Source organism: Cheilinus undulatus, linkage group 3 (assembly GCF_018320785.1).
Source record: "Cheilinus undulatus linkage group 3, ASM1832078v1, whole genome shotgun sequence".
Taxonomy (NCBI): Eukaryota; Metazoa; Chordata; class Actinopteri; order Labriformes; family Labridae; genus Cheilinus; species Cheilinus undulatus.
This window is the reverse complement of record NC_054867.1, coordinates 39003562-39029053: the sequence shown is the minus strand read 5'-3', so window position 1 is coordinate 39029053 and position 25492 is coordinate 39003562. Positions and strand designations below refer to the sequence as shown.

At 39.4% G+C, this 25492-nt stretch overlaps 1 protein-coding gene and 1 long non-coding RNA gene across 4 annotated transcripts in view; one reads left to right on the top strand and one right to left on the bottom strand.

Moving 5' to 3' along the window:
• The window catches only part of LOC121504970, a 100254-nt gene that overhangs the window by 18117 nt on the left and 56645 nt on the right, over positions 1–25492 (bottom strand). The gene's annotated exons all lie outside the window — the stretch shown is intronic.
• fam210b (family with sequence similarity 210 member B) lies at positions 4296–21185 on the top strand. The gene is made up of 3 exons (XM_041780071.1): positions 4296–4970; positions 13987–14186; positions 20208–21185. The coding sequence occupies exons 1-3, from the start codon at positions 4452–4454 to the stop codon at positions 20422–20424; spliced, it is 936 nt and encodes a 311-aa protein (XP_041636005.1). The 5' UTR covers positions 4296–4451; the 3' UTR covers positions 20425–21185.

The window sequence follows — 25492 nt, the reverse complement described above, 5'->3', positions numbered from 1 at the left end:
CAGATCGTCTCCAATTTCCTGTTTATTCCAGAACTTGCAAAGTGCAGTTTTTGCATGACTTTCACTGCCACACAACTCTGATGAGATGTATGGTCTGAAGCCAGACTGTCTTGAAAAAATAATCTTTTTTTATTCCCTGAAAAGTGGTAATTTTGGAGATAAAGCCGTTTTGTCCCGAGACAGGCAATTTGCTTGATATGAAGAAATAATGGGACATTCTGAAGGGCTTAAATCTTACTCTTGGGGTCCAGGGTGATCTCCTGGAGCTGATGTCTTCTTTTCCATAATTAAAGTCTATTTTGATGGTATTTCATTCTATCTTGCCCCCTTCTTGACATTCAAATTTAGGTCTGAATCACTGTAACTTTAAATATATACCTCACATTTGAGGCCCTGTTGAGCACAAAGCCCAGGGTAATTGCCCAATAAACATGTTCTTCCTTAGTCCCAAGTTCCTTCATTACAAGTTTTATGATAGCAGGAACATTATTAATTTTAAAATTCTTCTTTATGTTGGTCTTTTTTAACTTTACTTGCTGCCCCATAATCACAGATTTGAGCTTTATAGTCATACTCTTATAACACTCAATTTCAGGGTTTCCCCCACTGGTAAAGTTTAATTTTATCTTGCAAAGAGATTTTACCAAAACCACTGAAATGAACAGGGATAAACTCAAGCAGCTATTCTTAAACCAGCCCACATGCTGAACTTTGCAGAGTAAAGGTCAGAGGCTCTGCTGGTGTGCTGAATGTGGGACGTTTTTCATGGCTTCCTGCCAAACACCCACTAACATTTTAATCTCACCTCCTCTCGCTTTCACTGCTCTCCCTTTTTCTGTCTTGTTCTGACTTTTACCCCACTGTATTCATGCATTTCTAAATTTGAGGAAAAGTTTTACATGACTGAAGAACTGAAAGAAGATTATGTTTATCACATGATGTAACGACGACCACAGACAGTGTTATATGTCAAAGACATGCTGAGCTGGCTTTTAATAGATGTTTTGAGGAATAAAGCTGCACTTTCTCACTATGAGTTTAATGAAAAGTTAAATTCCCCATCTTGTTTTTTTTTCCCACCACTTCCTTTAAGGTGCTTCTGTCCACTTGTATGCCTGGTTTAGCACAGGAATTCTGTGTTTTTTCTGTTGTTTTTTTTTCCAATTGATTTGTTCCCTTTATGCTCCTATGTTTATGTACATACAGAGTTATTCTGAGGATCATGAGTTGCCAAACAATAAAAACGGATGCATTTTTAATTATCTTAATTTTAGCCATACCATTAAATAGCCACATTGAGGCCTTGGGGATTTAATGATCTAGTTCTGACTCAGAATAAATGTTAAGTGCTTGTCTTTTAAAGCTACTAAACCTCATTAAGCAAACAAATCACTAAATGTGATGAAAAAGTGAAGACTGTTGTGGCTGCCAGTCACTTCATCTAACACCTTCAGCCTTTTCTGCCGTTAAAAATGATCAGCCTTTATGCCGATTGTCTTTTTTTTTTTTTTTGCTCTTACTGGCATGACTTCAATATGAGTCATCAATTTTAATATCTGTCTGGGGCTTCACATATACTTTAGGGATATTTTATGTTTATTTGAGAGTAATTTTATGACCTCGAGACTTTTATCATGCGACAAAAGCTTGGTAGGATTGACAAAATACCATAATTTCAAATGAAGATACAAACAATACTAAATAGTCCCATGAGAAAATTTGTTGTTACAGCTTACAGAGTGTGGTCACAGATCATAGGAACTAGTGCTATACTGAAAGGATAAGTGCTCAGTGACGAAATCCCTCAACCCAGTCATGCCTTTAATAAAGCCCCCCACAGGTCAGCCATGCAGACCAATAGTCTGGTATACATCAGATCATATTAATATGTGTTTGGATACAACAGCAACAAAAATCCTTGACACCCAATATCAGGTAATTTCTTGTTTCTAATGACCAAACTCAAATGCAAACTCATGTTTTACCATTTAACCATGAGGTATTTGTGCAATTTAGACTGCATTCTCTCACCTGGAGATCTTTGGGTTAAAAATATAATGATTTGGCCCCTTCAATACTATTGATCAATAAAATACACTTTTACATAGTATCAAAAAGTGTGAAAACCTTCTGAATGCTTCCATAGTCGTTACAGAACCTGATTCCAACAGTTGAAGGTTTGTAACACTGCATGACTGACAATGAGAGGTGTTTTGCTTTGTAAGGACCGTAGAGGGTGTTGAAGCCATTTTGCAGCTTTTATTGTCATTTTTGTTTTCTTTTTTTTTTTAATTAGTTTGACTGTCCACTGCTAACAACATACAGTTTGGGAGGGTAAGTATTTTTTCATTAGAATTTTGAAGTTTTAATGTCTTTAATGGGTCAATAATGAGCTCTGTACACACTCAGTACCTTTGTGACTAAAAATGCCCAATTGAAACCCATCTGAAACACAGTCTTTGATCCCCCAGCAATCACAGTAAAGAAAATCCATTTTATCGTAGGCTTTCATTCTGGAGTCACTGCTTCTAATTTACAGGTTGTTGTTTTTTTTTTTTTTTAACCAAATTTCCGCCATTTTCCAATGTTTGGAATGAGAAAATTGCATACTTTTTCCTGGTTTCCTGCAGGGGCACTATTTTAACAACTTATTAAAATCTTAAAAAAAAAATGGAATAATAGTTGTCACTCATCATTAACATAATCAATACTTCGACAGTATCCTTCAAGAAAATTTGATCTGCATGTAGTATATGGAAAATACTTAATATTTTGTGGGTGTTTTTACATTACAAAGCCTTTCGCTAACCCTTAAACTGGTATTGAAGGAGGTAAATTCCTAAAAAAAAAAAAAAACAGTATTTGATATCAATAATCAGGTTTGATATTGATCATTACATTACTGCAAAAAAATTAATTTATAAAAATGAAAAATGTTTCTGCTGCTATTTCTATCCATTTGTGGCCACAAATACCGTACGTTTAACAATTTATTTAAATCTTAAAACTAAAGAAAATAATCATGATTATATTCAAAGTTGTTGCTCATAAATAACAAGGCTGTGATAATTTCCTTCAAGGAAATTCAGTTTGCATATAATATATGAAAGAGCTCTTCTTCATTAAAAAATTATTGCAAAAAAATAAGTGATTTTTTTGTTGTTGTTGCTATTTCTTTATGACATCCTCCATTTAAAAAAATCAAAGTTGTTCTTCATTTACACATTGAAGGCTGTGGCTGTGGTTAAGGAAATCCAGTTTGCATGTAGCATATGAAAAATAATAAACAAAATACACCAATCCTTTTTTTAAATTAAAACTGCAATTGAAAGGGTCAAATAAAAATACATAATTCATATTTGATATTTATGATCAGGTCTGATCTTGATTTAAAAAAATAATTCAAAACGTTGGAAAAGATTACTGTTTATTCTTTTATATTTTTTTTGTTATTTATGTATGCTGACATTTTTGGTCACTCACACCCTCAGTAGAACAACAGGATTTTTCTGAAGGTATGTAGCTTCATCAAGCCTAATGTGCCTTTTTCTATTTTGCCCTGCTTCCAGCTTGGTTTGAATTGTTTTGATGTATTTTATTGCCTTAAAACTTTGACCTATTCCTCACTTGGCAAGCCTCCAATGCTGCATGTTTAAAAATTAATCATGTCAGTTAAATAAAGGAAACATCATTCCACCTACAGACAGGACAACAGGAACATAGTTCAAGACTCAGCATGTGGCTATGAGGGAAATGCAACAGAAATCATGTGAGAAATGCTTATAACAGTGGATCAACTCTGACTTTTTTCAACTCAAGTCACAAAAGCCTGGGATTTGATTTATAACATGATCACACATTATCAGAGCTGACTAAATTTCAAAGACATGTCTGACCTTCTAACCTACTTTCATGGCCCCACAGCAGTTCTGGCATATTGTTGTATCTGGCTCTGTTTGAGGTCTATGCCTTTTAAAATGAAAGCCAGAACTCCACTGTCACTTATGCTCACTCGTAGATAAATACTGGTCTTAAAATAAATCACACTAGATACTGTAGTGTAAGCCAGACCCAGTCGTGCTAATCATAAAGAGTGTCATTACATAGTTTGGGATGGGATTAGATAAATAAAACATGAATGAGTGGCATGCACTGACAAGCTCTTACACCTGAGCAAGGCATCCTGATATAACTCAATTTGGTCATTTAACTCGTTTACACCTTTAAATCCCCCCTCCCTCTCTCTCCAGGCTTTACTATCTGCGGTTGCGCGTCAGTCCTCATTGGCTGTCGGTGATAATCGGTCAACAAACAAGAGGAGAGAGGCAGGAGGGCACAGGGCAGCATGTTTACAGCTAACATGCACAATTAGCTGCCCTTCACCGACTAACTTTAGCATTAGTAGGGTTTTTGATCGAAGGGGCTAACTCTCTCCAGGGCGGCTGACGACAATGCTTTTGTGCCGGACGGGGAGGCTGTCTGCAGCGGCTCTGGATCAGGCTTTCAAGTCGGCGGGCTCATCTCTGGTGCGAGTCAAAGCAAACAGACTGAGGGACGGAGCTTTGGCGTTACACAAGGAGCACACGGTTCACCGGTGTTTCTGCGTGCCAGTCCGGGCTGTCTACACAACTCCTGTCCATTTTGAGAAACAGCAACCCTATCCGCAACCCATCCAAAACTGGGACACACAGCCTGGTTTTGTAATAACAAACTGGGCTCACTCAGACCGGGTCTCTGCTATAGCTTTTGGGCTTTCTAGAAGCGTGCAAAGTGAAGGCGGTTATTCAGATTTTATCAGGCAGCCGAGCAGGCGCTTAAACAGCAGGGGAGAGTCCGCGGGTAATGCTTTGTTTACGGGTAACTGGAGGGTTTCCACTGGCACTATGCAGACCAGAACCTCGTCCACCGCCGCGGCCACGAAGAAGAAAGATGACGTCAGAGAGGAGCAGGCGGCTGACAACAACAAAGAGGTAATTTATTCACTTTAACTGTTTGTCTACCTCCTGTGACTAGTAAATAAGCGCATACAGGGTTAAGCCTATGAGTACATAGTGCTCAACTGGTGGGGGACATCCCGTACTGGTTTCAGTGAGCCCCTGTGGCGATATCAACTCAAAATCATCAAATATTCAAAAAGCAAACCCAGGCTTGCTCATGTAAGCAGGCAGGCTGATTATACAACACGACGTAAGTGTACGTCGTGTGCACGCGCTGAGAAGTCAGAGTAGCTGGTGCATGTTTGAATTTATGAGTTGGCTGAACTAGCAGAAGTGACAGTTACAGAGCGCGTGCTGAGTCACTGTGTACTAAAACACCTGCAGAAACCCGTCTGATTCACATCAAGACAGAAAAGTGAGTCATTTCACCGTAACACGTTTAGTATAAAACGTAACACTGGGCTCTGTGTCAATGTATGATTTTAAAAAGTTAAAGCAGAAATGTTATACTCAAGTGCAGTGGTTCTCAAGTGATGGGTTGGGACACAGAAGTGGGTCGGGAATGGGTATACCTGTGGGAAAAAGTCTATGAAGTACAGAAGCCCTGAGTGGACATGCAACCATGTTGTTTATTAGTTTCCTGTGACAAGTGCATTTCAGCCATTTTTCAGGATTTCAACATATTTATCTCATTTTCACAGGACAAAAGAGCTGTTTGCTAAATATATAAAGGTAACTCCTTGACAAATGTCTAAAATGTCTTTACTATCTTGGGAAAAGGGAGTACAGATAAAATGTGTACGTGTACAGGCAGCTGAAAATGATTGTTATTTAAATAATTTACTAGGGGTGGGAATCACTAGTGGTCCCGCGATATGATATTATCACAATACTTGGGTCACGATTCGATATTATTGCAATTTTAAACATAGTTATAGTATTGCAGTACTATATATTGCAATACATTGTGCTCTTTATCATTTTTCAACTGTTTAGCTGATCTAGCATTTTTCCTGCCCTCATGTTTGTCATATTTCTGCTGTATTTAATTTTGGTGTTGCACTTCTTGCAAACCTCATGTGTCACGTTCACCTCATTCATGCCCTGCTTGCATTCCTAATGTCTTTCCCCTGGTGCTGCCATGTTTGCTGTACTAACTTCCTCCTGCTGTATGACCGTAACCTCTGCCGACCTCACTGGACAAACAATTTTTTCCATTATCATAGACTTCAGTCCATATTAGCAATTAATTTGAAAACAATCGATACTTGGTGGATGAGTCGATACATAGGCGATATATCACCAGGCAAATATTGCAATACTGTGCTGTATTGATTTTTTTTTCCACCCTTATAATTCACCTCTGTATATTTAACGGTTCAGCTGGCCTTGCCCCATGTGTTTACAACATGGAACTACCTAACACAGTGATCAAACCTACCCCATTTGTTATGGTTTCAATCTCCAGTTCAAAGAAGTGATGGAAAATTAAATGTTTGTTGTTTCTTGGCCTAAAAAAATGGCATTCAAGTAAATCAGAAAGAATGCGTGTGAAAGGAAGTCATTGTTGTGGTTAACAGTGTTCTGATGATAGAATATTTAATTTGTACATCTATGAAATATAATTTGAATATCATATTATCACAATTCTTTCCATTCAGATGCAATACCGTCAGTATTCAGGTTTAAAAAAATGCTGTCAGCTTTTAAAATGGCATCAAAACAGCGTATTAAAAGAAGCAGCAAGTTAACAAGTGGAGGCCAGCCTGAAGCTGCCCCATTACCGCTGCACTACCGCAAATATCATAATAAGCTAATTGTTGGCTATTTACTCTTCTTTTGGTGTAAGACTCCTACAATTCCAACATAACCTAAAGGGACCAGAGTTTGTCTGAAAGGTCACTTTCTCTGCCCTATAAAAAAACCTTTAGTATAAATCAGTGGTTTCTGGTGAGAGTCCTTAAGCCATATGTGACATCTGATGGTTTGTTTAGTTCATAACTCTAAGTTGATGAGTTTACAGGAAGTACAAAATACCAACAATGAAGAGGCTGGATTTAGCCTAACTAATTGCTCTTTCTGTCAAGTAATTATTCACACTGATAAAAGGGTAATAAAGAGAGTAACTAGTTTGATAGCCAGGGATCAGTAAAATAATTTTGCAGTGTAAAGGTTAACATAAATGCTAACACACTGATGTTGATCAGGCACAGTGGCAACCTTAGCTTGATATATTGCAGTACAGCATACAGCAAAGCCAAGGCTGATCCTGATGTCCTCTAAGCTTTGAATATTTGTGAATGCTAACCTTTTTTTTAAGTTGGAGGAAAAGTAATCACATTAAAAAAGTCACTGTACTTTTAGTATTTGTTTAAATATTTAGCTTGGATTACGGACAAACCAGCATACCTCTAACACATCCCCAAAGCTTTGACTACAGCATTTTACAAGTTTCTAAAAATTGCTCCAATTTTACAAGTGTTTTAATGTTCCAAGCTTTTATTCTTCTACTCTGATATAAATGCTTAAGGGGAAATTTATCGAGCCAATTTGTCTGATTTTAGACAACTCACTCTGGAGCCATTTCCATTTTTAAAACAAGCAGGCATGTTTTTCTAAGTTTTAGCTCCTGCTGTTGAGTGTATTGGTGCGTGCATGCTTGCTTGCATGTTAGCACATCTTTGTCCGTGTTTGTACACTGATGTGACTTTGTAGATCTGCATGTGTTTTCCGCCTGTGTAAAGCTGTTATCAGACACAGCAGTCTCTCTGTTCCCCCTCCCATAACAGCCTCCCTGGCACAACTCCCTTTGGCTTCTCACTCACATGACCCTCCCATACTGCTGCCTGCTTTTACTTAAAGCTCGGCCTGAGTCGCCCCTGAAAAGCAAAGGCCGGCTCCCTTGCCCAGTCTGGTCTATTGTCCATTGTTGGCCGTCAGTGAATACGTCACCAAGGCTATGGCTTCTCCCTGGGGGTCTGGGAGAGAGTTCAGTTTGGACAAATTCCCTCAAAAAGACAAAATCAGCCTGTTTTTCTCTTGGTCCCCCATTCTGCTTCTTCTTTGTTTCTGCTCCCTTGATTAGTTGTCTGTCTCAGTCCAACAAAGAAACACAGTCTGAAGAAGGCAGGACATCAGTGCTGCAGGAATAGATGCAGGAGGATCAAAATGGTAACTGTGTTGGGCCAAAATGCTGCCAGAATATTTAAAGAACAGCAGGATTTATCTGCAGACTTAAGCCTAACAAATGTGATCATTTTAATAAATGTCACATAGGCAAATACCTCAAAGACTTATATATCAACTGATGGTTATTGTGAAGAGGTAGTCTGAGCCCCTGCAGCACTCTGCAGATTAAGTCACCAAACTTAAGACAATAAAGCCAGTTTTAAATAATATGCATCTTGTGGTTTTGACTGTAACAATTTCTATATTAGCTGTAGTCCTAAAATTAGTTGAAATATAATGTTTGTGATCTATTTTGAGAAAACAGTTACTCTTTTAATGAACATTTTTCCCATATTGTTTAATGTTTCTATATTCAAACCTTTTATTATTCTATCAGGAAAGTTGACTTTTGTTTTATTACCATACCTGATGGCCTTGACCTGATAGTCATCTTTAATAAGAAACTGCCTGTTAAAGAGGTTATTGTGGTTGTTTATGCTGACTCAGCTGTCTCAGGAATGTCTTTCGGGGCTCTGAAGGCATACGGTTGAGTAGGGCCTCAGAGTGGACCAGGTGTGGTTCTTTAAGCACATTTCATTCCCCACTATTTTCCCCCAATTTCTCTATTAATATAATCTATGTCCTATTTAAATTTAAGACATTAAAGTCCCCAAAAGGAAAAAATAACTTCTCAAGATGTGTTGTCCTAGATAAATCCAGCCATGCAGGCCAGAGCTACTTCCTGTTTTTAGTGTATTTGTATAACTTAGCTTTAGCTGAAACCCCTGGACAGGAAGTCCACTCCTGGCAGCTGCCTTTTCATTAAAAAAAAAAAGGAAAAAAAAGATATTCATTAAAAAGCAACAAAAAAAACCCTTAAAGACCCTGTAGTCAGTGAAATGAATCTGTGTGTAGGTTTGTTGTATGACAGGTCACTGTGTTATAAGCAGACCTTATAAGCAGAATAACGTTGCCTGGCTCTGTGCCAGAGAAGAGACAAAGTCTGTTTTGTGGCTTAAATCTCTGTTATGATGCTTTAAATGATCCATAGACCACAGTGGCTGGAAGATTTGGTAAATTTACTTCACAATGAACAAAAAAACAGCATTTAACTGACTTAACTTTCAATAAAGGCAGTGACATCAGCTAACGACAGACTGTACTGAGATGAACTGCTCTGTGATTTTATATTGTAGTGTTAGAGGGGTGGGGTCATTCCCTACTGTGGATTCGTGACATCATGGGCCCACATATTGGCCCTGCCCACAGGAAACCAAGCCAAGAAAGAGTTAAAAAACTTGGTCCAAACCCAGAATTCAGTCACATGCAGATCTCAGTGTTTTCACATGTTTACAGCAAACATATTGCAACATATCTAGTATGTTAAGACAAAAATTTTGGATTTCACTTTACAGGGTCTTTAAAAACTTCAACTGAGTTTCAATTATGGCAAAAGATATTTTGCCATAATTGCATTACTACTGCACAAACACGCTCCAGTATCTCTGTGTAGTTGCAGCAACATCATACACATTTCCAAGGCACACCTAGACTTGCCTGTGCCTCGCCACATTATTTGAGAACCCCTGCATTAAGGTTTATTAGTAACCCTCAGGCCCAAACTAATCACTGTACCCTGTTTGCTCCGGTTAGCTGGCCTGCATTGTGTGCTAATGGACTTAATGATTGACATATACATTTATTAAGCAATACTTGGCTTGCTACTCTCAGACTTTTTTTGAAGACTTTTGGGGGATACAGTCTAAGCTCCAGCAAAACCTGCAGATTCCCAAAGTATACGCTGAAATCGGCAAGAACAGTCAAATATGTTGGAGACAGATGCAACAGGTTGTTAAAACTTAGTCTAAAGCAGAAATCAACTGGAGGCCCAGGGGCCATATCAGGCCCCCATCAGCTCCTAAAAGATTACTAAATTCAGAAAGGCGGAGGATAAATGACTTTTGTGTTTTTAAGCTATCTTTTTTGTCTTTAAATCCTCACAGCTATCAACTAAACACCAAAAAGGTCAATATTCCTGATAGTTTAAGCAAGAATGACTCAAGATTTGATCAGAAATCCACCGGTCAGCATTATTAGGACATATGATGCATGATTAACACATTATCAGCAGTCCAGACTTGATTAAAATCTGCAGTTTTCTGTGTCAGCTTTTCACTTAAAATGTTTTTTTTTTTCTGCCCAAGAATCAAAGCAACACCCCTGTTTCCTGCGTGTGTTTTTAACCAATCACGACACAGCATATTGGTACCATACCCAGTGACAGACAACATGACAGCCCCAGATATGTAGCCTATATGAATGGCTGTATAATGGGCAGTAGGAACTCATTCTACCGTTACTGCCATAAAAGTACAAACACTTGAGATACAGTAATATGTTAATTGGAGCAAAATGTTTATATTAATTTAGTTTATTTTAAAAAGTCCAGTCCCTGCCAGACAAAAGCTGGCCCTTGTACAAATGTAGTTGATGATCCCTGGTCTAAAGGGGTCCTGCTTTATAAAAGGATTTGTTGGATCTGTGTTTTGTGATTATTTTGTGTTCGTCTTTAACTTAATAGTCTGCTGTTTGTCTTGGTCAGGACACGTTTGCATATTTGAATCTCTGTTATAAATAAGATATCAAAATGAAAGGCATGTATATACAATAGTGGTATCATTGATGAGATAATAGTACTAGTGAATAGTTTTTTTATAGGATAGGCTAATCAGTATAAATAAATCAGTACTTTTTTAATTTCACAGTTTTTTTATTCAGTGTTGGCAGTTACAGAGGGTAGGTATCCAAATCTGTTTTGAGGAGGAATTAAGGTCTTAGGACATCTCTGTTCTGTTGACCTTTCTACCTGTCGTACAGACTCTCCTACATTAAACATGAGTCTGTAATAGCAGCCCTTGTGGCTTCAGTCAGAGGGAGGATTGTGTTTATTTACATGCTGTTCTGTTTACACACTGCAGGCTTTCTCTATTTACTTTAGATATGTTCCTCCTGCAGGTCTGTGAATCCTTTACACCATCCACATTTTGCCACAGTACATCCTCTGCTGTTGTGGTGGCTTAAGCCTGATTCACTGCAATTACAGCAGTATGATCAACTGCTGCTCAGTATTTTTCAACTCCGATATAACATGCTGGGTTTCAGTTGCCATGGATTTTTGTACATAAATGAGCAGGAAATGTAATCATGGGATGGGCAGCTGGGAGATATTATATGCTGAGTAGCGTTTGGGAACATACCAATGCAACAAGTATGAGTCCATAAGCGTGTAGACCCTTAGATAGATTTGACTCAGCAGTGTGTTAACTGTGTTTTACTCCACTAATCTGTGTTAAAGTCAGCGTGTACTGGAGTGACCCTCTGCTCCCCGCTGCATGTCAGACGGCGGGGTTGTGTCCGCTGTTGTTCATCTTAGAGTGGCGTGTCTGGAGGTCACGAGCACAGAGTAAAGTGAGTGTTTGTGCACTTATGAGAGGCTCTTTGTGAGTGTGTTTGTAAGATAGAGTAGTGGACTTTGTTAGTGAGTGAAAGGGTGAGTGATAAAGTGAATTACCTAAAGCACACAGCAGCAGCGAGGCCTGTTTAGTCAGCTGATTTGTATACACAATAGACATAAAGAGCACATAAAAGGAGGCTTCTTCTATTTTCAGGCTCTGCTGGACTCAGACGGTCAACTTTGAAATAGCTAACACAATCATGACAGTGTTTCTTCTCACGTTTTGATGACCAATGCTTTTTTTAAATCAGACTTACCATGAGAGCGTGATTGCCACAGCTTAGCTGGACTAAATATGTTAAAATTGTTCAGTGATGTTGTGGAAAATGAGGCAAGGGAAATATCAAACTTTGAAAGATAAAACTATTATTGAGAGTTTTTTTTTGTGCTTTTGAAAAAAAAAAAAAGATCCTGAAAGTTTTCAGGTTAGAGGAAAAGACAGGAATTGTCACTTGCTTAGTACACCTAAAAATGACATAAAATTATCCACAGATTTACAGTATATCATCATCTCTTTTGTTGTGATCAAGCAGCAACTACCAGTGTTGATAAATGAAGCCAATATGGAAGTGTACAAAAATACAGTTCCTCAAGTGTCCACTGAGGCTGGTTGCAAAAGCCAGGAAATCTTCATCAGGTTCCATATGAAAATGCCCATATTTACAACAGAAATTAACATGTTTAGAGCTTCAAAAACCGTTTAGGTCGTTATATTTCTTTATTAGTACACGCTGAAGAAGGTGTTAAATTTTTACAATTCACCTATTTTGATAAGATTAAGGCTAAAAGTCATTCATAAGTTTGCACAGTTAGGGTGGGTGGGTGCTGAGTTAATTGGACATCCAGGCTCATTGTAGCCATTTCTCACCTCTTTGTCTATTACTACATGACTGACATATTACAGTACAGGACTGGTGGTCTTTACGTTGGCATTTCTACCTGGCGCACCTCTAACAGTGCCTATGTGCACGAGTGTGCTCCCAGAACGCCTACGCCAGGGGACGACAGAGCGATGACGGTGATCACCCCTGCCAACACCCTAGGTGCTACTTAGCCCCCGACTCCCAGCCTTCCTCCTCAGCCACAACCAGAAGCCGCCTGTCTCAGTCTCCTTAGCCCCCTTTTGTTACTCTTCCATGCCCAGCTCCTGTACATCCCATGTTGCGGAGCAGATGAGCTCATTGCCAGCGGAGCCGCTACATCCCACTTCTATGGAGCAGATGGTGGCTTTCCAGCCAGCCTCCTTGCACTCCATTGCCAGGTCTGATTATTTTATTTTCAGTTGTTGCCAGCATCCAGACCCTCCTTCCATGACTCTTTAGCCATGGACCATATCACTCTGTCCAGCTGAAGAGGGGAAAATGGAGTTTAATACCATATTTCCAATAAGGTGACTGCCATCGTTTAGCTTCAGAAGGCTTTTTAAAGCCAATACTTGATGTCACTAAGATAACGTCCTTGTTTCATTGCTGTCCATATGTAGTTGATACTCAGATGGGACACCACAGTATATTTACTTCCACCCAAGTATATTTTCTGCCCATTTTACTCTTCTTTAAATCCATATAATTGCCACCTGTACAGGAGAGATGTGTCCTCCTACCTCCGCATTTTAACATTTTAATCTACAGCTTCTTGCTGCTGATATTTTCCTGTACTACTGCCCTCTAGGATGGTGGTTGCAACATGCTACCTCATCAACAATAAGCGTTCACACACCCATGTCACATGCAAAGATTTCAGGATATAAAGTGAAACATTCCAAACATTCCATTCCAAGTGCTGCTGATGAAAACTGTCAAGGAACTGCACAAAACATAAACCTTTGAAATGAGATGGGTGACATGACCCACTCTGCTACCCCTACCATGCAAATAGTGTCATTCTATGGAAAACAGTGTTGTTTTAAACAGTCTATAGTTGTGATGCAGGTAACTTATTGGGGTTATGCTTATGTGGCCATACTATGTAAAGTATTCAGTGTAACAAGTTTAATTCATGTTAAGTGTATTTTAAGATGATAGATGATAAAGTTTCAGCTTTTCTTCCTCCTCTGTCCACTTGAATCTTATAAACTTTAACATCAGTTGAACCAAAAATGTAGCCGCTGTGTTAGCGTGGGTTTGTTCTGTAGTTTGATGGAGCTCCCTGAACACCACTGTCAAAAATATAACAATTGCTCATGGCAAGTGGAAACAATCCCTGCTACTTCAATCACCTTCCTCCTTGACATTCATAACTTCCCTTTGTTTATGTCTAGATTCTCAGTCAGTCTTCTTACTGAAAGGATCTCAAAGGGTTGATTTGTAATTCATTGCTGCATTTCATTTTGTTTTTCTCATTCTCTACTATTTACCATCTTTTCAGGAGGACAAGAGTTTAAAGGACACATCTACCACCTCCCCATCTTCTGCAAAGGCCCCAGAGGAGCCAGAACCAGAGGGGGGAAAGCCCACCAAAGCTCAGCAACTTAAGAAAGTCTTCAAGGAGTATGGAGCAGTGGGAGTCTGCTTTCACATCGGGATCTCTCTCATGTCCCTGGGAATGTTCTACCTCCTAATATCCAGGTAACAAATACATCAGGTCATAGCCTTTTAGTTTTGTATCGGGGCCATGCTCAGTACTTCCTGGTAGAAGCTGTAGTGTCTGGATGGAGTGTTTCTTCTTAGTATTCAGAATGTGATTCTTTTGAAATAACCTGACCTAAAGAGGTCATGCAAGGGCAGCTATAAAGCCAAGTTTCAAAAGGGGATAATAACCTGTTCAGTGAAATAAGGAGACTTTCTGGACGTCTATAGGCCTAGAAGTGGGATGATACTTTTTAATATCCCTGCAGATGTGTGTTTAGCTTGAACTCAGTCTGTTGTGAACTAGACAGTGGTGTGCCACAATAATGTGCAGGCAGTGCATGTACGTAAAATAACGATATGCTAGCACTGTGAACAATATTGATCTGATTAAGCATGATCTTATTTTATTTGTCCTTTGTTGTGTTTCTTCAAATCAAAAGGATTTAACCATGTTTAGAGTCACTAAAGTCCTCTCAGTTTTGTTTGTGCCCTCTCACTCTCTCTCCAGTGTTATGGTGACACTGTCTCTCACCACCCCTAAACAGTCCTTAAACTACATATTGACCATGCATAGGATACGTTCATACAGCCCACTGATATAGAATTCTGCTGTTAAGAGAAGTAGTGGAGGGTGGGGATTCCTGCTTTATTGTCTGATGACAATAAACTCACAGTTAATTGCCTCCCATTATTGTCAAAAATAAGGTTAGTTAGTGAAGAGACTTGTAGGTGCAACAGTAACAAAACCAAATCTTTCAGAACCACATTAAGTTTTATTTTTCTTGTCCTGTTGTTGGAGAAATTAATTCTTGTAAATTCATTTGTAAAGATTATTGGCTTGAAATTTATTACATGTTAAGTGCAATCATAATTTACAGAAGAGAAATCATTTTACAAATAACATTACGGGTTATGTCCTAGGAATCAAAGCATAAGAGCATCTTTTTAGATTAATATATCTCTCCACATGAAGAAGTGGATCTTAGCATTTGGAGGCTTTTTATTGCTTTATTTATTGATAGGAACATAGTTAAAATAGTTGGAAATGGAGGTGAGAGTGGAGAATGGCATGCGAGACAGGTGCCACAAGCCAGACTTGAACCCAGATCACCCGCATACACAACCAAGCAGCAACCTCTTGTCCTGAAAAATGAAGCCAATACAGGAGTGCAAAAAATTGCAATAGCTGTAGAAACATCGGAAGTCCCGTCTGGACACATGTTAAATAGCCGGTTTTGACACTAGAAATAAATTGGTTTACAGCCTGGTTCAAAACACCAAACATGTCTCATTAGCTAGTGTCTTAATGTGCTCCCACTGTACAGGGGTGAATTTTTTTGTACCACGATCGTTTGGATTATATTTAGGATGAAAGCTGATTGGCGCGTTTCATTTGATTGACAGATAGCTCGGCAGGCAGAGGCTCTGTTTCTGTCAACCAGAATGCTAGCTAGCAGGCTGACAGGAAGTCGCGCTTAGTGGATGGGCCGTTAAATTGATCCAAAGTTTGGTTGAGACCGCAATTTCAATATGGAAGCCACTGCGGATTGGCTTCAAGAGCTGTTTGAGTCCGCATATTGTAAGCAGATGACTGACATCGCACAGGGTTTGTCCAATTCTTTCTACAATCTATGAGCAGAGTATGCACTCTTAACAATATTTGATCGATAGAATAATGGTGCACTATATGGAGCAAGTATGCCACCATATACCTGTTAATTATTAAATTCAGGTATTTCAGTCAGACCGTTTGTTACAGGTGCATAAAATCAAGCACCAAGCCATGCAGTCTCCGTTAGCAAACATTTGTGACACAAAATGGGTCGTACTGAGGAGCTTAGTGACTTCAAGCGCAGTACTGTAATGGATGCTATCTTTGAAATAAGACAGTTCGTGAAATTTCATCCCTGCTGGATATTCCTCAGTCAACTGTTAGTGATATTATTAGAAAGCATTTAGGAAGCATTTAGGAACATCAGCAACTCAGCCACAAAGTGGAAGACCATGTAAAATTACGGAGCGGGGTCAACAACTGCTAAGACATCTTGTGCGTAAAAGCTGTCAGCACCCTGCTGTTTCCAGAGCTGAAGAGTTCTGAACTTCCACTGGTATTGATGTAAGCACCAAACCCCTGCAGCAGGAGCTTTGTTGGAGCTATGTGGAGTAGTGGAAATGTGTTTTGTGGTGTGACGAATCATGCTTCTTTATTTGAAAGTCAGATGGGGGGGGGTCTAGGTTTTGCTTATGCTTGAAGAACATTACCTGTCTGACAGTACTGTGCCAACTGTGAAAATTGGTGGAGGAGGGATGATTGTATGGGGCTGTTTTCAGGCCTTCTGGTACAGCATCAGTGCCTGACCTCATAAATGCTCTACAGAATGAATGGGAACAAATTCCAATAGAAATGGTTCAAAATTTTGTGGAAAGCCTTTCAAGAAGAGTGGAGGCTGTTATAGCTGCAAAAGGGAGGTCAACTCCATATTAACATGCATGTATTTAAATACGATGTTATTGCAGACCCTGTTGGTGTAATGGTAAGGTGGCTGAATACTTTTGTCTATACAGTACATTTTTAAATGTACTGTATAAGTGTAGTTTTATAATTTGTATAGTTATAAATATAATTGTATTTTTATAAAACAAGAGGCACACAGGTATAGTATTTCTGAAAGCTGGCATCATAAACACATACTTATCAGTTAATTCTTGATTAAAGTTGTGTTTTTCCCATCAATTTTCCACTTGTAGCTCTTTTACATTGCAGTTTTCCTTACGTAAGAATCTAAACGAAAAATCCATTTCCTGCATGGGTTTTTGGCCAATCACAACAGAGCATGTCAGTATCAGACAGCATGGGACAGCATGAGATATCTAGAAATATATAGCTAAAAAATATCTCAATCACCCCCTTGTGGCTGGTTTCAGTATAGCAGATAGAGATTAATCTCACTGTTAAATGCTAAAAATATCCATTAATTTAGGAAGAAAATAAGATTTCAATAAGAATATGTTGATTAGACCAAAATATTGATTTGATTTTAGTTTATTTCAAAGTATCATTTTATCCATAGTTGTTACTTTTCACAAATATTGAAGTCCACACATCCTGAAAATGCTTTAAAAACAGGTTGAAGCAAATGCATCATGAAAGCTGAAGGGAAAAGTTAAGGCATTTAGTCAAATGCATGATGACAACAGTTTGTGAAATAACCCTGAAAGGCATTGATTATCTCTCACTGCTATCCAGTAATAAAGCCATGTCAGAGGATAAAAGAGGGAAATCTTCTTTTGACCTGAAGATGCAAACAGCCACTGAACTGTTTGCTGAGTTTACACCCACAAGTGAAAAATTTGTTTGCTAAAAAAGCCTGTTAAAAGACAGAAATCAAAGTTCTGGCTCCAAACATTGTCCATTCACTCAGTCAAATGTTTCACAAGTCCTGCTGTTAAATTGATTCAGGCTGAATCAGACACAGACACTGAAAAACATTTGAATAAAACATGAGTCCATTTCCTCATCTTGTTAGTGTGGTTTTTAGACTTGTAACTTCTCAGCAACCCATGCAAAATTTAAATTCTTTTACACAACAATCTCTAATGAATTATCAAACTTCTATTGCCAGTGACAGTCAGTCTAAAGCTGAACCAGAGCAGCATGATGTTAGTGTTTGCCAGAGTCTCATTCAGGACCATTTTGCTGCCCTGATATGGACATATGCCAGGAGCTCAAATACCACAGAGACTTGGCAGGGATTATGTGACGGCCTGGAGATTTCCTCATACAGCCGATAATAACCCTCAAAGTGAAAAGTGACTCTGTAGTGAGCAGCAATAGAGCATTATCGCTGGGAGTCCACAGAGCCCAGGCATGAGGCCTGCTAATACAGAACTGTGTGCTGTGTAAACAGTTGTCAGGGTGCAGATGGGTCTTTAAATTTAGCTGACTCAAGTTTGCCGACAGTGCTGTGAGACTGTGTGTGAGAGAAAGGTGCTGCATTAATGTAAGCAGCTCTAAACCTTGTGTAAGCACATTCTTTACATATTTATTCCTTCAAATAGCTCTGAAAAGAATGGCACAACTCCACAAACTCTAAAAAAGGCACATGAAAACTTCTGTTGAAGCCTCCTCAATCTGTGATTCTTATTCCTCTGGTGCTCCCTATGTGTATTAGTTCAAATGGGTCAAAAGTCTGGAAAATAAAATATTATACAACAGTCTTTATTGAGCCCAGCTCCATCTGGTGGACACAAGGAGGTTTGCTTTTTAGGTCACTTCACCAGAAATAAAGGACAAACTCTGCTTGGTGACTTTATTAAACTAAATCCTCCAAGATGCAGAAAGAAAGACTATAAAAAGGTTTTATTGTAGGATGAGGTTTGTAATTGTTTTTAAGGTTTACTGTTGTGCTTTTATGCCTTCATTAGCAAGACAGGACTGTGAATAGAGTCAGAATCTGGGGAGAACGAGAGGGATGACATGAGAAGAGGAATGACAGATCAGATATTATCTAGGGATGCATGATATTAGATTTCTGCTATTAATTCAAAACTTATTGTAGCTTACACTGATAGCGATATATACAAAGAGCTGAGCAGGGAGTTGGGAAGGAGACAGTCTGGTAGCCTGATAGTCTGGTTAGGGCTTCATTCAAAATGTTAAGGGCTCATGATGGGCCTCTGTGTGAGTAGAACCCTAGACCAGAGGTTCTCAAACTTTCTGCCTGTGACCCCCAAAATAAAGGTGGCACAGACCAGGGACTGTACTGGACCCACTGTACCTGAAGTTGGTTGAAGCATAGCTGAACACAGCCATGCACATATTCGAACAGTCATGTGTAGTCTTGCATTTTAAGGATTTTTTAAACATTACTTTTATGTCAGCATAAATCTCACCAAATGACCATGTTTTTTTGTTTTTAAGACATCTTTTTAGGCTTTATTGATAGTGGAGGATAGTGGATAGAAACGGAAACAGGGATGAGAGAGTGGGGACAGACATGCTTGAGGGATTCGGATTTGAACCTGGGCCGCCCGCGTACATGGGGCATGCCTTAAACCACTAGGCCACAAGCGCCCCGGACCATACTTTTTTATGAACTAATTTTCTGCATATACCTTCATAAAAAATGGGTAAAATATACAGTTTGAAATCATCTAAAATATTCTTTGTTTTTTTGAAGGCATCTGGCAACTTCCTCTCCGTGTTTTGCAACCTCAAAAGGGGTCCTGACCTCCAGGTTGAGAACCACTGCCCTAGGCAACTACCTATACCTGATGTTGCACTGGCATTTTTTAGCAATACTTAAGGTTGATTTATGATATGTACTAGTGCCAATATGTTTGACTGATACATCAGCTCTAAATATCAGTAGACATGTTCACATCTGCCAATACTGATGATTAACTTGTAAAGCTTTTATCTACTGATACCAATACCTTGCAACCCTAATATGAATCCAGCCTGCTTTGAGGACAACAGCCTCCATACATGGGGCATGCAAACATAACACTAGGCTACCAGTGCTCCCTTGTTTTTTTTTTTTAAAGTCATTATTACTTTATATTTTGTCATTTCTTACATTAATGAGATGAGCAAAATAGTAATAAAAAGAACTAGTGAGGGTAACTTGAATTGAAATTATTATATATGTAGTGAGAAGTTAATTAATATTCAGAGTCTCAAGAAGAAAGCGTCCTTTAACCTGACATGCAACATAGACTGTTGCATTTATCCAGTGCATGGGATATATTTCCATTCATCAGGAAAGCCTCCCCTAAAAGTGTTTGGGAAGGGCAGGACTTTTCAAACAATTCCTGGAAGGTTACTGGACAAATGTTCTGTTTGTCTCATTCAGTATCAGAGTGACAAGACAAAACGAGGAGAAGGCATGCACAGCTCTGGTATTAACCTGAGCTCAGCAGACAGATGCTGTCTCAAGTTACAAACAGGAGAGCTTGTTACTTCTGATAAAACTGCAAACTAAACTCTAACCAGGTATCTGTGTCCTCTCTTCACAGTGGGATCGACATGGGGGCTGTTCTCTGCAAACTTGGCTTCAGTGAGACCGTTGTCCGCTCAAAAATGGCAGCAGGGACAAGCACATTTGTTTTGGCTTACGCCATCCACAAGCTCTTCGCTCCGGTTCGCATCAGCATCACTCTGGTGTCTGTGCCTCTCATCGTACGCTACTTCAGAAAGACTGGACTGTTTAAACCCCCCACTCCTGCACCCTGATGGTCCTCCTCTGCCTCATAAAAACAGCAAACATCCTGACTGTTAACGGCCATTATTAAAACCCTGTATATATCTTTACTCATCGCTTTCATCTTCAGATGCCTCATTTGATGTTGTAGTGAATCCAGGTGAAACATTGCAAACAAAATAGTTCCAATTGTGGCATAATCAAAGTTTTTGATTGTTACTTAAGTTTTAAAAAGTCCTGACAAAGGCTGAAAAAGCCAAAGTATTTATTTACAATCAGACGTTTTGATCAGGGATTTGTGTTCTCTTTCAGTGGGCAGGTTTGTCTTTTAATGCTGTGAACGTTCACTGTGGGGGCAATAGAATAAGCTGATCTCTCCTCCACCGTTTCTGTTAGCTGACTCGGCCATGTTCAGGTGATACATGAGTCAGCAGAATAAATCGGCTCTGTCTCTTACATCTTTCTCCTTTTCTCTGTAAACTCAGCTCAAACTGTCTCCTACCCTGTTTTTAGTTCCTGCTGTTGTTTACCTCCCTCCTATATATCCTCTCAGCATCTATTTTCTTCCTCCTATGACTTATTTTTCTTTCTCCCCTCTTATTTCTCTTTTTTTCCTCCTTTTTGTTTGTTAATTTAATGTCACAGCCCAAGCTACAACTTCAAGCACATTAAACCACGCGTGAAGCTGATTTTTGACTTTCTTGCAGGTTTTGGACAGGTGTTGGTTTGTGAAGGTTTTTTTTTCTCATTGATGGACCTTATTTAACTATTAAAAGGAATGTTGTCTTTTCTATTTGTTGAGTTTTTGTTTTGAGTTATCATCATCACTAAAACTTTGTGATCATTATAATTAACTACAGTTTTAACTCATCAATAACATCACTGATTCACATGTTCAACAATCCATTAATGGAAATATCTTATCAGCCAATCACGTGGCAGCAACCAGTGCATGCAGGCATGCAGACATGGTCAAGATGTGCTGATGTTCAAACGGAGCATCAGAAAGGTGATTTAAGTCACTTTTGCATTGTTTGCATTTATGAGCAGTTGAAAATGTGTGCCTAATGAAATAGCTGGTGAGTATAAAGCTGCTATAAATGCTGGTTGAGTCAAACCTGCAGTGAAAGATCAAACAAGGTTCTCCTCATTTTTATGCTTTTACCAGTTTCGGGGGATTGTGCAATGTGCCTTTAAACTGTTTTTATTCATTCTTTTTACACACAGCAGTGTGTTTTTTTTTCTGTAATAAGCTCAGGGTACACTACCAGCTCCAAGCTGCACATATTAAAGACAAAGTAGCGTAGTGGTGAACAGTTCGGAGTATGTGACAGGAAAATAGCAACACATTTCTCTGGAGTAGTCAGAGACAAAAGCAGAGAAGAAAGGTTGAGATATTGGTCTTAAACACACCTTAAAAAGTATCAACAAGATTTTTTTTAAGTCGTTGCATAAAAGAACTACTGCTTGGCATTTATGCCTCTCCAAATTATACAATTATCAGAGAGCAAAAGTACAATGGTGGGTGAAGAAGAGGGGCTGAGGTGGTTTCTATGGTAGTGTGAACAGTGTAAGCATGGAATTTACATGAAGCCCAATGGCATTGACCTCTGACCTCCAAAATCAGTTCATCCTTGAGTCGGAGAAGACATGCAAAGTTTGATGAAAATTCCTTAAAGTGTTGTTGAGATATCACATCTGTTACCAAGGGATAAACATGAGGCCCAGTGATTTTGACCTTTGACCTATGGTATGATGTCCATCGTATGTTCGTGTGGAAAGATAACCAAAAACATAACGCCCCTGGCCTTGGCCATCACCATTGCAGAAGCATATACAAAAAAACCTAAAACACCTCATCACTCCTTTCAGGTTATTTTTACATGCAGAAATTTCACAGTATCCTAAACTCTTAGTATTCAATTCTTCTATTTAATTTAGCAAGTATATCTGTCATATTATCTGAGAGCAAGTACAACACAAGCAGAGATTTCAAAAGAAGCAACAGCTTCAACACCTTCTGCTGATCGGCAAAACACAAGGTGATTCACTCTGGGTAACACTGTCTCTTTTCTCTTTAGCTAAATCATCACTCCATTTCATTTTTCCAAGCATCTTTTCACAGACAACTAATGCCGTCATTCATCCCTTCCACATTACTAGTGTTGGGGTTTTGGCTCTTTCCACTATCACAGAATTAATCAAGCATGTTTTTAGACAGTTGATACTCTATTATTACAGGTTTGAAAAGAAGTTTACTGGTTTAAATATTTTGGTGTACAAAATAACTCCACAACTAGTGATGCCCTGATCTTTTTCTTTTTTTTTTTCTTTTTTTTTGCTGCTGATACTAATAACCAGCTAATGCTAAAATGGGTCATGTTTTGGGATAAAAGCTGGTCAAACATTAGATAGAGTACCTTGAGAGAACAGAGATGAAGAAAGTGATGTTTATTTCTTATATGGTGGGCACAATGAAGCTTATGCGGAAGTTCAATCAGGGAGACCATTTCATTTCAATTCACCCTTTCATTCATTAGTAACCACTCACTCACCTGTCCGCCCTTTTCCCGTACCTGCTCCTGCTCTAGTAATAATCAATGTGTCTGCTCACTTAAACTTTGAGCCAGTCCTTTCAGCCATGACCTCTCTTAATCCAATCATCTTGCAGCTGTCATATTTTTAAAAAATCTGTTCTCTTTCCTTAACAGTCAGTCTGTCATTTTAGCGCAATCACTTCAACCCTCCTCCTCCCGAGCTACCTCCATTACATCTCATCAGCATCTGGGTCAAGCTCCTCTGAAATCTACTCCTCAGAAGTCTCTTACTCATCTTACTTATCTTACTCCTTCCATCACCACCAGTGTCTAGACTCGGGGGGAGGGGGGATCCTATCCTGCTGTCTGCCTCACTACCCCCCTCACTACACAAAGAAGTCATGATGGCGTCTAAACGCCAAAGACATTTCACGATTCCAAATATTGCCAGACATTTCAAAACTTGTAAAATAAATCACTGTTAAACTTGTATAAGTCTCTGCTGATTGAAATACCCTCAGTCAAATACATCAAAAATTAAAGTAAGAAATTCTAACAACACATCAGCAAAAGATAAGATCATAATGGCCCCAAAGAGTGATGGCCCACCAGGGAAATGCCCTGTATACCAGATTACCAGTCTAGCCCTGGTTTAGATCATCTGTCCTCTCCTAAATTGTGCAGGAAATTTCAACAGATATGTTTAAAAAAGGGAAAATTTCTTTTTTTCCCCCATGTTTTTTAACCTTAAACATGCATTTGAAGATACACTACATGGAAAGAAGTATTTGGCTACTATTTAATTCAGGTGTTTCAGTCAGACCTGTTGCTACAAGTGTATAAAATCAAGCACCTAGCCATGCAGTCTTCTTTTGCATTTGCAACATTTGTGATACAAAATGGCTTATTCTGAAGAGCTCAGTGACTTCAAGCATTGTACAGTGATAGGATAATGCTGATAATGCTGGATGGAGTGATGTGAAGCACACCGACACTGGGCTGTGGAGCAGTGGAAATGTGCTCTGTGGAGTGATGAATCATGCTTCTGTGTTTGGCTGTCAGATGGGCAAGTCTGGGTTTGGCAGATGCCAGGAGAACGTTACCTCTCTGACTGCACTGTGGTAACTATGAAGTTTGGTGGAGGAGGGATAATGGTATGGAGCTGTTTTTCAGGGTTTGGCCTAGGCCCCTTATCTCCAGTGAAGGTCAATCTTAAAGTTTCAGCGTACCAAGACATTTCGGACAACATTGTGCTTCCAACTTTGCTGCAACAGTTTGGGGAAGGACCTGTTCTATTCCAACATGACTGTGTCTCAGTGCACAACGCAAGGACTATAAAGACATGGTTTGATGAGTTCAGTGTGGAAGAACTTGACTGGCCCGTACAAAGCCTTGACCTTGACCCCATCAAGCACCTATGGGATGAACTGGAATGGAAATTGTGAGGCAGACCTTCTGGTCCAGCATCAGTGCCTGATCTCATAAATGCTCTACAGAATGAATGGGCACAAATTCTCACAGAGGCCCTCAAAAATCTCGTGGAAAGCCTTCCAAGAAGAGTGGAGGCTGTTATAGCTGCAAAAGGGGAACCAACTTCATATTAATTACAGTCCCTGTTGGTGTAACGGTAAGGTGGCCTAATATTTTTGTCCATATATTGTACATGTAAAAGAGAGGGCAGTTTGAGAAGCCTCTTGGTTGCACTGCTCCTTTTTCACCACACTGGGGAGCTCCTGAACCACAAATACAGAGCGGTTCCTTCACATTACTTTGGTTCCACCACTTGACACAGTTCTGTTATTAGATAAACATCTTTATACTTTTAACGTCATACGACGGACACCAGCATTATATAATGAGGAGCATCACTCCTCATTGCATCCCATGGAAATGATATGAGGAAATGTGAAAACACGCGAAGTAAAAGTTCTGACATTTTACCAGTCCAGATCTCTTTAGATTGTGAGTATATAAATTAAAATAAATAATACCGGATGTTTTGACAATGATGACTTGATTTAAAAATGATCCATGATAGAGGCTTGGGCAAAGCTCTGCCATGATAGTGCTCATTGTTTCCTGAGGGTTTAGGTCCTCATATGAATTCATTATTTCTGCCTGAATTTATCACAGCAGGTACCAGTGCCCTCTCCCTCCTCTTGCTCCTGTCCTCCCTCTCTTCTCCCTGAAGGTTTGATGGGTCAGCCAGCACAGCGAGAAACCCTCAGCTGGTGAGACGTCCCTGAAGATCTGCGATGTATTGAATGGTAGCTGCCTTGAACAAGACCTTATCTTCTGTGAGTGTCTCTTGGCCCGGTGAATAATTCAGCCAGGAGAGTTATATGAGGAGAACTAAGAGTGTGTGGTGGTCTGTGCGCCAATATCAGCCCTGGTGTTTTCAGGAATAGGAGCTTTGGCAGTGCTGTGACACGGGCTGATACAAAGTGATCTCTCACATACACACAGAGGAAGCAGGAGAAGCCCGAGCCTCATTAGCCATGATGAGGACAGGGAGCTGCCATCGCCTCTCCATCCCCTGCATGTCCCCCATGGCTAGGAACAA